The sequence below is a fragment of the Panthera pardus genome, unplaced genomic scaffold (genome assembly GCF_024362965.1).
Source record: "Panthera pardus isolate Hobbes unplaced genomic scaffold, ASM2436296v1 HiC_scaffold_3, whole genome shotgun sequence".
Taxonomy (NCBI): domain Eukaryota; kingdom Metazoa; phylum Chordata; class Mammalia; order Carnivora; family Felidae; genus Panthera; species Panthera pardus.
In genome coordinates this window covers 3,998,684-4,016,102 of record NW_026526876.1, presented here as the reverse complement: position 1 = coordinate 4,016,102, position 17,419 = coordinate 3,998,684, and the positions used below count along the sequence as shown (strand labels likewise).

At 40.9% G+C, this 17,419-nt stretch overlaps 1 protein-coding gene across 1 annotated transcript in view; it reads right to left on the bottom strand.

Annotated features, from left to right (window-relative positions):
* Positions 1-15,795, bottom strand: part of TEKT3 (tektin 3) — a 35,117-nt gene extending 19,322 nt beyond the window's left edge. Inside the window, exons 1-3 of the mRNA XM_053892915.1 lie at positions 15,745-15,795; positions 5,493-6,099; positions 2,059-2,142 (exon numbers count right to left, since the gene is read on the bottom strand). Coding sequence (XP_053748890.1) covers positions 2,059-2,142; positions 5,493-6,071 — 663 coding nt within the window. The 5' untranslated portion in view covers positions 6,072-6,099; positions 15,745-15,795. The remainder of the gene's footprint in view (positions 1-2,058; positions 2,143-5,492; positions 6,100-15,744) is intronic.
* Between the last annotated feature and the right edge of the window lie 1,624 nt (positions 15,796-17,419).

Sequence of the window (17,419 nt, the reverse complement as noted above, 5' to 3'; positions counted from 1 at the left end):
ACAGGTCAGAGTAGGAAATGAGAGGGAGAAGGTGTAAGAGCCAGACAATGGAAGGTCCTAGAGATTCGGAAGTCCGGGAAGAGATTTTTAGTGGACAGAACCTCTGGTGATCACGAGTAGTATGGATCCGAGCAAAGGGAAGATATGTGGGGATTCTGCATAAGCCAGCTAGGAAGGAGGACCAGTAGGGAGAACGGAATGGGAAGGAGAGGGCTGGGAATCAAATCAGAGGAATAATTTACAGGAGCTACAGACTGACTACAAAGGGTGAAGACGGTCAAGCGATGGCACTGTGCCTGGAGAACTGTGGCACCGAAACTAGGAAGGGAAAGGCTGGAGGCATCAGGGTAGAAGAAAAGTACACTTTTGAGCTTCATAAATAGGAACCAAAAAAAGAGGTGGGGGAGGGGTGACAGGGTTATAACCCCAACAGAAATACATTTCTGGGACTTAGGGACACAGGACTAAGGCATAATAGAGAATCTGGCCAAAAAAAAAAAAGATGAGGGAGGGCTCGAGGCACATCGTGGCTGACATCTAAAGGAATGGCAGAGATCTTCTGGGGGTAAGTCTGGGAAGTGAAGGCCGAAGAACTCAGAACTAAATCACATTTAATTGGTGGAAGGTTTGGAATATATATATATTATATATATATATAATATATATATATGAATATATATGAATATATATATTGAAATATATATAAGGTTTAGAATATATATATTATATATATATGAATATATATATTGAAATATATATATAAGGTTTGGAATATATATATATGTATATATATATATACTCATATATATATATGTATATATATATATATATACTCATATATATATATATATCTCAGCTTCTAGATGGCAATTTGGCTATATATCAAAACTTCCCAAATGCATATGCCTTTTAACACATCGATTATGTCTCTTGAAATGTGTTCTAAGGAAATAATCAGAAAAAATACAGTTATCAATAATAATATTTTTGTACACTGCAGTGTTATTAAAATAGCAAAAAAAAGGGGGGGGGAGTGAGAAAGGGTGACAGCTTCACTATTGAAAAAGAGAGGACTCATTTTTTTTTTTTTTTAATGATAGCACCTTGACATTGTGGAACCCAATGCAACCCTTAAAATCACACCTTCATGTATATCTAATGCTATGGGAAAACGACCCCAATAGAATTCTTAATTAAATAAAGCACTTTGGGAAGGGAAGGATAACTAGGCAGAGCACACAGGAGTCTTAGGGAAGTGAAAATACCATATACATCAATGATGGATATGTTATGATACCTTTGTCCAAACCCACAGAATCTACACCACCAAGAGTGAACCCTAAGGGTAAAACTGGACTTTGGATGTTAATGATGGACCAGTGTAGGTTTGTCAATTGTAACAAAGGTACCACTCCGGGGGGGGTGGGGGGTGCTAGTAATGGGCGGAGGCTGTGCCCGGATGGGGACAGGAGCTAACTGAGATATCTCTATGCCTTGCCCTCAATTTTGCTGTGAACCTCAAACTGCTCTTAAAAAATTAAGTCTTTAAAAAGAACGGTGGTGCCTTCCCTACAACCATATCTAAGAATAAACATCATTGAGCATTTATCCAGAAAAACAACCCACCACAATTCAAATTGTGTACACAGTATCATTCGAATCTTGAAGACCTGTTTGTGTGTCTTTAAGTTGGGTGGTGCCTAAGTACAACTAACAAAAAGAAATTCTCTGAAATTCTCTGGATGAACTGAAATTCTCCAAAATTAAAGGTGATTTCTGTCCAGCTGAACTTCAGATGATTTTTTATCTTTCTTTATCCTATACTGTATCTTTCAAACTCTCTTACATCTATTGAACATATAATGAACATATAATAAACATCTATTACATGTATAACCAAAAAAAAAGGTGTCTTTTGTAAATGCTATATACATTTGGATACTATAACTTCTTACTTATAAATGGCTTCATGTAATATCATTTTTTGTTTGTTTCTATACATTAAGGACATGTTTACAACTACATTTCTCCTTACTGGTGCATTTCCCCCATATTTACCGTCAGTAGTTGGATTTCCACATCGTCATGAACTAGATCAATTCCCATTCTCTTCTCTCGATGAAATAGACATTCTCGGGCTACCTACAGATACACAAAGAACAGAAAGCACTAATCCAAACTGACTAAAATCAGTGACCAGCAGCTCTAAGGACCTATTTCTAAAACAAGTCAATGGATACTCCCAATACCAATTTTTCAAGCCATTTTCTTGGAAATCTAGTATGAGACCCACCGTGACAACTAAGAAACTCCCTACTGCTAGTTAAGAGATAGAGTTAGCTCTTCACATCAGTGTGAAAAAAACTCTAATTTGGAAAGTTGACAAAATAAAGCACATGACATTTACGTGATTCCCACAAATTAGCATCTGAGAAAACTACTTAGCATTAATTCTTCTACAGAAATAGTTCGACAACCTGAAACATAGTTTTCAAGATATTATTTCCACATATTTTCGACTGAGGGTGAGGAAGAAACAAATTATTACCTTTAAAGACGCCAAAATATTTGTGTAGCCAAAAATCTTAATGATTATTTTTCAAGTTCCATTTATTGTTTCCTAATTACGAAAATAACGTGCCTTGTCCATTAAAGAGAAAAAATATAGAAAAGTAGAAAATGATCTAGCTATATTCCTATCCCTGTTTTGTTTGTTGTTTTTAATTTTAAAAAAGAAAGGTTATGGAGCACCTGGGTGGCTCTGCCGGTTAAGCGTCCGACTTCGGCTCAGGTCACAATCTCATCATTTGTGAGTTCGAGCCCCGCATCGGGCTCTGAGCTGACAGCTCGGAGCCTGGAGCCTGCTTCGGATTCTGTCTCCCTCTCTTTCTGCCCCTCCCCCATTCACAGTCTGTCTCTCTCTGTCTCTGAAAACTGAATAAAAGTTTAAAAACAATTTTTTAAAGAAGGTTATAATGCCCTTACAATTTTAGAGTATGTTTTTTAGGATTGACATTAAATGGTAGGCTCCGGTCATAAAATATTCTTCGAGACAAAGTAGGTTAATGACTCCAGTGGAAAATAGCTTGGATTGCTAACAATAAATTATGTATGAAAGAACATTATGTAAATGTTAAAATACTCTTTTCCAAAGACTATTTCTTGACATGGAACAACTGTATAATCTTAATCTTTTAAGCATAAAATATAATAGCATGTATACTGTAATCTGGACATAGTGTCACTGAACAAAATCTTTCAGTGAATGCACATTTTTTAATAGGAAAAGTCACATTTACTAGAAGATGGATTAAGGGGTTGAGAGGAACGCTGATTACTCTAATGTGTATCACTAACCTGCTTTTCGTAAGTTTCTACTAACCCACAGTCTATTAGGACTCTACTAATCTTACCAGCCACATAGAAAGGTATCGATCTCCCGTACTTTGGCCAACTCTAGATGTCATCAGTTTTCATTGTTGCAGATATGATAGGCCAAAGATGGATACATCATTGATTTAATTTTTTTATCCCTGAATTTTAACTTTTTTTTTTAATGTTTTATTTATTTTGGGGACAAAGAGAGAGACAGCATGAGCAGGGGAGGGGCAGAGAGAGAGGGAGACACAGAATGAGAAGCAGGCTCCAGGCTCCGAGCTGTCAGCACAGAGCCTGACGCGGGACTCGAACTCATGAACTGTGAGATCAAGACCTGAGCTGAAGTCGGATGCTCAACCAACTGAGCCACCCAGGCGCCCCAACTTTTTTGCTCATATTAGTTGATCATCTGTGTTTTCCCTTCTGAGATGTACCTGTTCATGTGACTAACTCTAATCTTAAATTTTTCTTAATGTTTTTTTTTTATTTTTGAGAGAGGGACAGAGAGCACGAGCAGGGGAGGGGCAGAGAGACAGGGAGACACAGAATCTGAGGCAGGCTCCAGGCTCTGAGCTGTCAGCACAGAGCCCGACATGGGGCTCAAACCCATGAACTGTGAGATCATGACGTGAGCCCAAGTCGGATGCCCAGCAAACACTAATCTTAATCAAGACCTTCTCACACTGTGCTGATAGTAAACATTCTAGCACACAGGAACATCCGGACAAAAATTGTATAAAAAAAATATTCAAATTAAGCCCATCTCACTGAAAGGATTACTACTGAAAGGAAGAAACTGAATGTGCTCTGGAAATTCAGAGCGTAAGTGGCTGTCACTTCAAGGATACTCTGAAGGTCAGGTGGGATGCAGAACAGACCAGGAATCCTCAAAATGAGCCAGAGCGTGAAGAAAGTATGGAAGGGCTTCCGATCTTCAAAAAACATTTCATGACAAGTAAATTTAAAAGGACATCGTTCGTGCACCGTCACTCTTTCTTGGGATTTCTGGTGGTTGTGCGTGTTTGTGCGTACTTGTGTTTGGTGGGGGTACCGGGGGTGGGGGGCAAGATAAGAAGTAACAATGTGCAGAGGTCTCCAACAAATTCTTCAACCCACTAGACTTCTGGCTCCTTAATTCTCTAAACCCTTCTGCCACAGATGTCATAACAAAGACCTCCTGCAAATGCTCATCACGTGGGAAATGAGTCATACAAGCGTGAAGAAAAATGGTGTTAGCTTCATCAGTATATATACACCTCCAGAAATAATTTCTGTAACTTACGCATCTTCAAATACAGAATGTCTTCTTTCAATGGTTGGGGGGGGCATAGAATGAGCTTGGAGGGGGGCCCTCCCATCATACATTCGGGGGTGAGAGGTAACCAGAGGCCAGCAACAAATTAAAATGCTGCCCCCACGATCACCAGAACTGGCTTGACCTCAGGCCCATTTCTCTATTCAGTCAAACTCATTCTATCTCCTAAGATGGTCTTGAACGTTTCACTGTGCCCTCAAAAGGAATCAGCATACGCAAGGGAGGCCTTTCACGAGACAGATTAAAAGAACGGTACTTTTTTTCCTCAAATAATGGTACAGCAATGACCAAGCAGCCTATTTAATAGATGGGAAGATGGCATTCTCACCATAAAACGTTGTGTGTCTTAAGAATGTCCCTCAGGGCGCCTGGGTGGCTCAGTCGGTTACGCACCGACTCTTGATTTCGGCTCAGGTCATGATCTCATGGTTCGTGAGTTTGAGTCTTGAGTAGGGCTCTGCACTGATGGTGTAGAGCCTGCTTGGGATTCTCTGTCTCCCTCTGTCTGCCCCTCCCCTGCTCACGTTCACTCTCTCTCCCTCAAAAATAAAAAAAAAAAAGTTTCTAATTAGCCTCCTTTGCTTTGCATTCAGAATTCTTTCTATTTAAATAGTTGTTCTGTATGAAACTCGTAACAGTTTTACCAATGGTGAAATTAATTACAGATGCATTGATAGGAGGTTGGCTTCTACAGGTGAAGGGAAACATAATTCAATAGGCAATAACCTCAGTAATTCAACCAGTGGGTTACAATCATACAAACGCGTAGTGTTTTTTCATCAAAAGGTCTTATATTTACCTGAAGAGGGGCTTCTGTCTCCATCAAGGCCCTCTCCAATTTTTTCTTAACATCAGTGAGTGCATTTGTCTCTCCAATCATTGCATCCAACTCATGAGTGATCTCAGATTTCCAAAATCCTATGTCATTGACTCGTTCTCCCAAATTTTGCGTGGAGTCTGCCTGAGTTTTTCTTGTGTGTTGATACTTGTCTTGAATCAGGCGAGACGTATCTACCCTTAGCCTCTCGGAATTATGTCGGGAAGTGTCGGATTCGAGATAGTTGGTTAGATTGGACCTATACCAGTCATCAGGAGTATACCTTGTGAAGAGAGTGGTTCGGTTGGAAACAAAGGGGAGCATGGTATTGTCGCACACCTTCTGAGATCTGGTGCAGTACGGGCCCAAGGTTGGTGAGTTGGAGGCTACTTTGTAGTACGTGCTTGGTCTCCAAGGAAGGCTCAAGGAATGGGTTACATTGTTGTGGGGGAAGCGGTCCCTGTAGCTGGATGCCAGAGTACTGACGGCTGGTAGAAAATTGGTCGGTGTTGGTTTAGGATGGGCGTAAGTTGCCGTTAACGTGGAACCTAGAGGCTCCATGATGCTCAGACACAGTCTGTAAATCTCTCTGTTTAAAGGGGGGGGGTAACATAAAAATAGACAGTCACATAAATTCATCTTTGGTGAAAATTTGAAAATTAAAAGCCACATTTGACTTAGTTTTAGTAGCAGTGCTCCCTAACATATTAGGTGTCTGTTCTAATTCGACAGCCACCTTTACCGGCGATAATATGCTCCAAAAGGATTTTTTCCCATCTCTGTTTCTAGAATACACTAAAATCACAGTTTTTAGATGAGCCATCTGAGTTGCTGAATTTTTTTAAATTATGATTTAAATTTATTATCTTGTAACAAATCTACATGAAGAGCCTGAAATACGCATTTTAACAGACAGGGATTCAAATCTTGGCTCTGCTATTTACTAGCTGTGAGGCACTGGGCAAGTTACTTAAACTCTCTGTGCCTCAATTTCCTCATCTCTAAATTGGCAATAATAATAGCGCTTAATTCTCTGGACTGTTAGGAGAGGTGTTAATAAAAACGGGTTGCCTGGCAGAACCCCTCACACCAAGCGATCCTAAATGAGCACACGGTTTGGGTAACAACCGTGTGCTTGGTTTGCAAACACAGCTCAAGGCAGGTGCCTAGCTCCCTTTTCCTGGCAACTTGCCACCTCAAGGCACCTCCAGTATAGACATTCTAGGGCAATTGTGAAGCCCAAGCAAGACAATGGTAAGTATTTGGATTGCTTAGCACAGTTCTGGGCACAAATTCAATGTTCGATAAATGTTAGCTTTTTCAACTACCAATACAAAAGAGTATATAAAGTAAAAGATAAATATCCATCCATCCCCCCAAGTAGACATTGAATGGTTCATTAATTGTTGTTTCTTTCCAGATTTTTCCTATTCATATGCCAACGTATGTATCATTTTTTTTAATGTTTATTTTTGAGAGAGAGAGAGCGCGTGAGCAGGGGAGGGGCAGAGACAGAGAAGGAAACAGAGAATCAGAAGCAGGCTCCAGGCTCCGAGCTGTCAGCACGGAGCCCGACGCGGGGCTCGAACTCACACCTGGTGAGATCATGACCTGAGCCGAAGTCGGATGCTTAACTGACCAAGCCACCCAGGCGCCCCACCATCTGCATCGTTTTTAAAGCTACTTTAAACCTGCATCTACTTATATCCCATTTGTACATACGAACAGAGCTTTTTAAATTTTTTTTTAACGTTTGTTTATTTTTGAGACAGAGAGAGACAGAGCATGAACAGGGGAGGGGCAGAGAGAGAGGGAGACACAGAATCTGAAGCAGGCTCCAGGCTCTGAGCCATCAGCCCAGAGCCCGATGCGGGGCTCGAACTCACGGACCATGAGATAGTGACCTGAGCTGAAGTCGGACGCTTAACCAACTGAGCCACCCAGGCGCCCCTTTTTTTTTTTAATTTTTTTTAACATTTATTTATTTTTGAGACAGAGAGAGACAGAGCATGAACGGGGGAGGGGCAGAGAGAGAGGGAGACACAGAATCGGAAGCAGGTTCCAGGCTCTGAGCCATCAGCCCAGAGCCCGATGCTGAACAGAGCTTTTTAAATACAAATATTGAATTACCTTAATCATTTTATGTATCATTTAGAGCACACATTTTTAAAAATATATGTTTCTGACTTCTCTCCCTCTTAGAACATAGAGCTCCACTTCCTCCTGCTTACCCCTTGAAAAGTAGTCTATTGTTTGGAACTTTTGATCGTTATTAGTCCAGAAAGGCAAGATGCCGTAGTCTGTGACATACTTTCCAGCATCTAAATGTCATTCTACTTGGGGGTCAGTGTCTATGGACCCATTTACTGAAAAGGAAAAATAAATCAGATCCAATTCCATACCCGTCTTGGGAAAAAAAAAAATATTCGATGATTATTTCAATAGCTATGTCTTGAGGCCTTTGGCCCCCAAACCACAAAATTATCTATTTGTAGAATTGTGGTCAAATCAAAATGCACTCGTTCCACATGTGGTGAAACAGCTGCCCACTGCCAGTGGTGATGGCCCACACAACCCTACCTTCCTGACTTTTTCCCAATTCTTCCCTCCCTCAGTGCCCAAACACCTGGTACTGGCCAAGCCTAGAAGCATGACGGTGAAAAAGAAACCTTAATAATCAGTCACATCTCTTCACCTCCGTTTGAAAGCTAAACGCTGTTTTTCGGAAGAGCAAATTCAGAGCAACTTGAGCCCTTCGGGTCCCCATGGCTACTTTCAGTTCTAAACTCTTCTCCAGTCAAATCTAGAAATAATCTTGTCATCTTTCCTTCAGCAAGAAGCTTCAAGCAGGCACTGGACCCCTCTTACTTGGATTTTCTTAATTCTTGACAATAAAAGCTAGCGACTCCCTTGGTCCTTCAACCGAGGAATTCCAAGAGTAGAATTACCACATATGTTTGCCCAGCACCTATTATGTTGAGGTCCTGAGGCATCTAAACCCATGTTTGTCAAACCATGAGTCATCTACTCTGAGTGGTGATTTTTGAAATGCTGAGGTTCATAACCCAGAGGAGACGTACGGATGAAGAAATTCAATACAGTTTACAAAAGTTTCCAGTGCTATATTTTTAAATTAAGGATGGGACGTAATTTAAAAATCTGGAATCTGATGCATAAAGCTCAGTTGTTTAATGTTCACAGATGTAGAGCTCCTCGTGGGTGGCAGTAAGTTTCACACGGAGACACAATATTCTACATGATACACAATGTTCTATACAGCCACACAACAGAAGTTCTAGCTCCAGTCAGCCATCTCAAAAGTCATTCAGGAGGACCAACCAAAAGACGACAGCATGGCAACATCTTCTATTTCGAGTCATTATTGGTCAAAGAAACTGAGAGTGTCATGGCCTAAGCGATATTTAAAAATTCAAAATAGACTTTCACCTCCAACCATGATAGAGCAATAAAGACTAGACTTAAGCTCTTACATCTAAAAAACTAGACCAAATATATGAAACACCTGTTTTCAGACACTGGACAATAAGCAGCACGAGACTCTGATTCCTGAGAGAAGAGAAACAAATAAGGCAAGCCTTCTGATTGTCCTGGCATTCTGCCTGGAGGCAACTTCCAGATTATGGGAAAAACAGATGAAAACGGATCAGAGCCTGTCAACATGTGTGAGTCGAGGAGGAGATCAGAACTTTGAGAAGCTGACACAGCTGGAAGGTGTGAAGCAGGATTCCAGAATAAGTCAAGCTCCCTAAGTCTATGTAGGCATCCGCTTGAGTTTTTGCTGAGCACCAGGCTGTACATACATCAAGGGATGCTCCACCAACTTTGGCAAAGAAGGATGCCAGGGTTGTTACTGAACAATTTCTAGAGATCACAGAGGGTGGAGAGACATTTTGAACTCAGACCAATCAGCGTGGAGAGTTGTTGATGATAATCTGGAGCATTCCATGGAGACCCAGAGGAGTCACACGTTAGAGACGAGGCTGACCCATCTCTGGAATGAAAGTACTGAAGAGTCATTCTAGCAAAGCTTAAAAAGAGGCCTCAAAGGGATCAAATTAATCTGCAAGTAATTTGATGGCCTGATGACATCAAGACATTCATGTATGTAACCTAACAATGTCCAGCATTGAATCAAAATTACCAAACATGCCAAGTAGCAGAAAAATGTGACATATGATTAGGAAAAAAAAAATCGGTCAACAGGAAAGATGTGGTAGAACAAGGAAACAATATGGAAGTAGTTAAAGGAAAACAAGAACGTAATGAAGAGAGACGTGGAGGATTTTTAAAAGAACCAAATGTAACTTTCGGAATAAAACATAAAATACGTTCTTATACAGTATATACTTGAACAATTCCACTAGAAGGGATTAACAGCAAATTAGACATAGTCTAGTTAGTGAGTTCAAATCTAATCAAACCAAAGTACAGGCTTTTTTAACTTAAAAGAGAGAGAGAAAGAGAGAATCTTCGGGAACCTAGGCATATCATCAAGTGTTAGACTAAACCATGTACTTGGGAATGTCATATAGAAAGGGGAGACAGAAAAATATTTGAAGAAATAATGGCTGTATATTTTCCAAATTTGATGAAAACTATAAATTCCCAGGTCCAAGAAGCTCTAAACACTCCAAGAGGGTAAACACACCCTATACACATGCACACAGATGCACACACAACACTACCATCATCATCGCCACACCCACCCTCACCTCAAAGATCATCATAATCAAATTGCTGAAAATCAACGATAAAGAGAAAAACTTGAATCAGAGCAAAAAGACACACCACAAAGACATGAACAAAGGTAAGAATTAGTGCAAAATTCTTGTCAAAAACTATGCAAGCCAGAAGACGATCGAACAACATCTTTAAGTGGCTGGGAGAAAGTGTAGGCCTACAACTGTATATCCAGTGGAAGCATCCTTCAAAGATGAAGGTGGGGTAAAATTTTTTCATGAAAACAAAAGCCAAGGGCATTGATCATCAGCAGAACTGCACTGAAAGAACTGTTAAAAGAAATTCCTCAGGCAAAAGGAAATGATACCAGATAGAGACTTGGATCTACACAAAGAAATTAAGTATCGGAAATGGTAAGTATGTGTGCTAATATAAAAGATATCCTTTCGTAACTTAAATTTCTTTAAAAGACGGTTGTGTAAAGTGAAATAACAAAAAATTACTGTGGGGTTTGTAGCAAAAATAGAAGTAAATTATATGGTCATAATAGCACACATGATGGAGAGCTGAAATGGAAATGTCTTACTGCAAGGGTCATAGCTAAAATGGAATAATGTTATTTAAACATGTACTTCAATAAGTTTAAGATACAGATTGTAAAATTTAGAGCATCAGTTTCCAAGATATGACCCAAGAACCCACAGACTTGCTTGAAACTTTCTCAGGGATGACAAGGTCAAAATTGTTTTCATAGTAAATACTCAGGTGCTGTTTTCTTTTCTCACTCTCATTCTCTCACAAGATTTACAATGGAGTTTTCCAGAAGTGATGTGATATGTGATATCACAACAGACGGAATACAGTAGACAGGAGAACCCAGCTTCTAAGACAGAGATCAAAGAACTTTGCCAAAAATGTAAAACAATGCTACTCTTCTCACCAGATGATCTTTGTTCCAGAAACATAGCTTTTTAATAAAACATATTATTTACGTTACTCTATAATGAGTTGTATACTTATTTATTTTTAAATAATATTTTTAACTTTTCAATTTAATTTCTAATATAGTAAATATAAATAGGTGCGATCCACATAAACTAAAGCTCTTTGAGGTCCTCACCATAAGGTTATTTGAGTATAAAGGGGTCCTGACCTGGAACACTCTCTAAGAAAGAAATAGAACAGAGTTAAAACTAATCAGCTAATAGGATAGGGGGGAAATGGAAGACTTAAAAAGATGCATAATTAATCCAAGAGAAAAGAGACAAAAATAAGACAAAGAGAAAACAAATAGCAAGATAGTAAGCAAAAAACCCCACCACACTGATAATTATATTCACAATAAATAGTTTAAACAATCAAATTAAAAGGCACAGATTCTTAAGCTGGTTTTTATCAAGCAATATTGAATGATATGCTTTCTCAAAAAAAAACCACTTTAAATATAAAACACAGATAAGTTAAAAATAAAAGTATAGAAAAAGATGCAATGTAAACACAAATCAAAAGAATTCTGAAGTGGCTATATTAATAACAAACCAAGCAGACTTCAGAACAGTAGATATTATCACAAATAAAGAGAGAAATAAGGAGACAAGTATTAATCAAAGAGATGTAACGATCTTCAATGTCTATGTAACCATCAATAAAATTTTAAACACATAAAGCAAAAACTGGCAGAACTAAAATGAGAAATAGATCCACAGCTATGGTCAGATATTTCAACACTCAACTGTTAGTAATTGTTAGAAAAAATAGAAAATTGGTTGATAAATAAGTTATTTGGACCATATAACTAACTGGACATAATTTGCCCCTATAGAACACACCATTCAAAGCAGCAGATTCTTTGTACCTATATGAGATGATAGATATTAACCAAATATTGTGGTAATCATTTCACAACACATGTAAGTTAAGACATTATGCTGTATACCTTAAACTTATATAGTGCTATATTTATTTCAATTTGGCTCAATAAAACTGAAAGAAAAAATATCTTTAAACAGCAGATTACATACTATTTCCAACTGCACAGAATATTCACCAAGGTAGACCATATACTGACCATTGAACAAGTTCTCAATAAACATAAAATACTGAGATGATACAGAATATGTTCTCTGACCATATCAAACTAAATTAGAAATCCATAATAGAAAGATATTTGGAAATTTCTCAAATCGTAGGAAATTAACACACTTCTACTTATCCTCTAGGCCAGTGAAGAAATCACATGGGGAACTAGAAAATATTTTGAACTGAATGAGAATAAAAACAGAGCACGTCAAAATTGTGAGATTCAGCTTAAACAGTGTTTAGTGATTTTTCAGTGATTATTCTAGAAAATAAGAATTAGCTAAAATCAGTGCTCTCCACTTTATTCTTAATAGTGGGGTGGGGAGGATGGAAGCAAAGTAAAGCCAAAGTAGAAGGAAAGAAATAATAAGAAGAGAACAATCAATGAACTAGAAACCAGACAAACAGAAAAACAAAAGCAGTGAAATTCTAACAATAAAATGGATAAACCTCTCACCAGACTGATCAGGATAAAAAGGGATGAAAAATTACCAACATCAAGAATGAAAAAGAGGTATTGCCATACACCCTGCCCACATTAGACCATTAATAAAGCAATGTTACTGACAACTTTATGCCAAGGAATTTGGCAACAGAGATGAAATGGACAAAATTCTTTAAACATACAAACAACCAAAACTGACTAAAGAGGAAACTGATCACCTGAATAGCCCTCTGGTAGTTAAAGGAACTCCATCTATAGTTTAAAATCTTTCCTCAAAGGAAACCTCATACCTAGATGGATTTGTTGATGAATTCTACCAAACTTTTAAGGAGGGAATAATACCTCAGTTTTTAAAAAGCCTATAGCTTACTTTGATGATGTGCCTTTGACAACATTTAAATCTCTAAATTCTAACTCAGGCACATCTTAACAGGGCTCGTGCAGCACATACTAAGATAATCAGCTGATGCTATAAATGTCTCCTGTTTGCAAGTAAACCGAGCAAATTCTTTGGAAAAATGACCGAAAATAGCTGTGGAAAAATTCAGACCCTAAATTATGCGATTGTTTTTTTTTTTTATTATACTTTTAGGCATGACTGAAAAACATTTTAAGAAATGAAGTCAAATACAGTGTTTGACTATATTTATTTAATGTGGAGGCAATAGTTATTTACCTACTGGGGAAAAAAATGCTATAATTGTCTTCTATAAATATTAACATGCCAAAAATACAATCAATCACACAAAGATTGTTAAGTACTGGGAGGCTCCACTGACAATCCAAAAGATGACCTTCGGTTGGATAAACATATTTTATTAGCATATTTAGGGAAGACTTTAAACTCATAAATATTTTAAGGTATAAAAACCTGTAGATCATCTTCCGCAGAAGATATGACAAGTAGAGTAGGAGTACATGACTTGCTTCACACTCTGCCTCAGATCAGTGACCAAGATAGGCTTGAAATAATCACATACAGTCCCCCTTAGCCCCCTTGGTCATAGTCATCTCATGACTGCCAGTTTCAAACTGGAACAGAAAGAAAACACTGCCCCCAATACATTAATGAGCAGCAGAATTTTAAACAAATTGTATCAGATTTCAGCATTAAAGCAGTTTCTTTTTAAGCAGATGTTAAACAAGAAGGCAGGAAAAGCTAAATAATCTCTTTCTTCCAAAAAAAAAAAAAATGTTGAATAAGGCACTCCCGTCACCGAGAGTGGAAATATACGTGAGGATACACTGGAGAGCTATGGGGCAGTCTCTAGTAAAGTTGACAAAGCGCTTTCCCCTGGGGCCTGGGTGGCTCAGCCAGTTAAAGGGTCCAACTCTTGATTTCGGCTCAGGTCATGATCTCACAGTTGGTGAGTTCAAGCCGCATATCAGGCTCTGCACTGTGGAGCCTGCTTGGGATTCTGTCTCCCTCTCTCTCTCTCTCTGCCCTTCCCCCACTCACTCCCTGTCTCTCTCTCTCTCTCTCTCTCTCAACATAAATAAAAATATACTTTAAGAAAAAGAAGAAAGAAAAGAAAAGGCACCTTCCCTATGATTCAGCAATTCAACTTTTTGATATATACCTAGAGAAAGTTGAGTGTGTACACAATTAGAATGTACAAGAATATGTTTCTAACAATTTTTAAAAGCAAACGGTCGAAAAGTCTATCAACAGGAGTATGCACACATCATCAGTAGGAAGTTCATAAAGCATTATCACAGGGCAGTTAAAATGCATGACCTAGAGCATGTAAAGCATGACACCATTATATAAACTTGAAAAATAACACCATACGTTCATTTTTGGACAAATACATAAGTAGTAACGGTATAAAAATACACAGAGTATAAGTAAACACTAAATTCTGGTAGGTACGTCTGCTGGGACGACCCCTCCAGGGTCCCCTTCCCCAGTGAGGCCCCAACCTCTGACCTCAGCATTTGGGAGCAGTGGAAACCAGACAGGAAAGGAAAAGAGGGGACGCGATTCCCAAGAGGGTACATAGGAGGGAGGCCTCATGATGGATGCATGGATGCTTGAATGCTCTACTTACCGCGGAAAATATTTCATTTTAAAAAGAAAAGAGTTCGGGCGCCTGAGTGGCTCGGTCGGTTAAGAGTCCGACTCTTGCTTTCGGCTCAGGTCATGATTTCACCGTTCTTGGGATCGAGCCCCACATCGGGCTCTGCAGTGACAGCACAGAGCCTGCTTGGGATTCTCTCTCTCTCTCCGTCTCTCTCTCTCTGCCCCTCCCCTGCTCATGCTCTCTCTCTCTCAAAATAAACATTTAAACATAAATAAATAAAAAGAAAAAGGAAACAGCAGAATATTTTTATCAGAAACCCCAAAACACTTTGCCTAGTAGTGAAACAATTTGCTTGCCTTTTTTCACAGTGACCAGACAACTAATTTTAACCCATTTCTAAAATGCTTACCTGCATCATTATAAGCATCCAGGGGGGAAACATAAAGGGACTTGGTCTAAACGGTCAAAACACAAGAGCTTCATGGTCAGAGCAGGAACACAAATGGCCACAGGCCGCGGGAGAACACCTGCCTTGATGGGAACCTCAGGAACCCTCTCTGAGCGGCCAGGTGTTTGTAGGGCCCTCCCCTTGGTGGCACTTAGAAACCCGGCTAATGAAGCAGGACACAGCGCGACAGTGGAACCGCACAGCACTGAGAAATCACACGAGGGAGCACAGGGGCGGGGGGGGGGGGGGTCGGACGCCCCTTTGCTGGTTCCTTATTTAGAAATAACTCCTCAATCCTTGCAGAGCATGAGAAAGGTAAGTTGCAAAGGCACCGGGTAGGGGTTGGGTAGTGGGTACCAGTGGGTTTGGACGGTTTCTATTTTGAGGGGTGGGAGCAGGGAGGTGCAGGTGGGGGAGAGGAATTCCAGGGTTTCCACTTCACCCCCAATTCTGAGGTCAGACGTTGGGGCCTCACTGGGGAAGGGGACCCTGGAGGGGTCGTCCCAGCGGCACGCAGGAGCCGGTGAGACCACTCACCTGTCGGCGCGCAGTCCCGCCTTTGAGGGCTGGGACCCCTACCGGTCCGGCCCTGGTCCCGCCTTGCCCACCTGTGACGTCAGCGCCAGCGGACCACTCAACGGCCGCCCCTGCCGGCTCTCCGGGAGCTGATTGGCCCGTAGGAGGAGGGGCGGGCGGCGGGCGCAGGAAGAACGCTGTGGCTGGCGGTTGCCATGGACGCTCTCGCGCCTAGTAACCACGGCTCGCTGGGAGACCTGCTGGGTCCCGGGGGTGACCGAGTGAAGCGCCACTCAACGGAGAGGCCAAGGTGATTCCCCCCCCTTTCCTGCGGCACCTGAATCGGAACTCTTCAGCTGCAGGGGACTTGGTGGCCCGTTCTACGTGCAAGATACGGGCAGGACTCCACATTTGCACCTGTCCTCTGTCTAGCAGAGACTTCTCCCTTGGTGGCGTTATCTAGTGATCCTCCCCTCCTTCCTCACTCTAAGGAAAAGATTTGGGCTCTCTCTCTCTCTCTCTCTCCCTCTCGCAAATATTTCCGTAAACAGTAGCCTGCCCTATTTCACCCAGGCACTGGGTCACCTGTCTTCCATATGTCACTATTCACCCGTGCAACTTCCTTCCAACCATGCGGTAGGAATTTACGTTTTACACACACACACAAACTTCAGGCCTGGAGAAGTTATCTGACATAGGCAAGGCCCCCCAAACAGTAAGTGGCAGAAGTCCCACTAAAACTCAGATCTGTCAGACTTCAAGGAGCTCTTTTCTACAAGGCAACCGTCTTAATGGGTGAACAGTGAGGCCAGGGAGTTACTGTTAACGCTAAAGGAAAAAAAAAAAAAACCCCGGTTAAACATTCTTGGTTGGTCTGGGAATCCCCGCGTGACATCCCACCAAAGGGTGACACCAGGGGACTTGCTGCCAGGGTAAGGCATCATCAGGCTGGCCCTTGGCAGACCTTAGTGAGGTGACTAAAGGTTAGGGACCTCAGCTCTGCCCCTTCAGAGACGTGAGTCTGTCTGTTTTCCAGGTTGATTAGAGGCCAACTCACGTGAACTGAACTAGAAAATCTGTTCCTCCGCCAATGTCTCCACTAAAGCAACACAGCAGGTCTGACCATGGATACAAACCCAGAATATTATCCCCGAGTAGGAAAACCACAGACGGCATCCAATGATCAAAAGCTGCTCATCAGCCCAGCCACAGAACTAGACAGGACGAGTCTGGGCCCCCAGACCCCACCAGGGCACCAGGGCTCCCCCAACCCTCTCCTGTCCTCCTATGTTCCTTACCAGCGACTCTTTCTATTTCTTGCCTAACACACATTTTACCCCGAGCTACCTTTTTCTGAAACTACCTTGTCTCACGAATAGTGTGCATTTTGTATTAATTCTCAGAATTCTGGCCTGCAGGCCATAGACTCGGTAGATGCTACATTGACCTTCAACTCATCAACACACCCCTGTGAGGAAGGTACTGCAGCCCAGCACACATCAATACCTGCTGAAGACCTGGGGAGTCGCTTTCTGTAACAACAGGTAAGGCAGGCACGGGGGCGAAGGTCCCCTGTTCGGAGGCTTTAAAGCCATCTTTTATAGGATAACACCTTTAATAAGGCAGTCTGAATAACTTTGACACCATCTAGAAGGGAGGGCGAGTGGCCCACAGATCAGGATTCAATGGCTGGTCC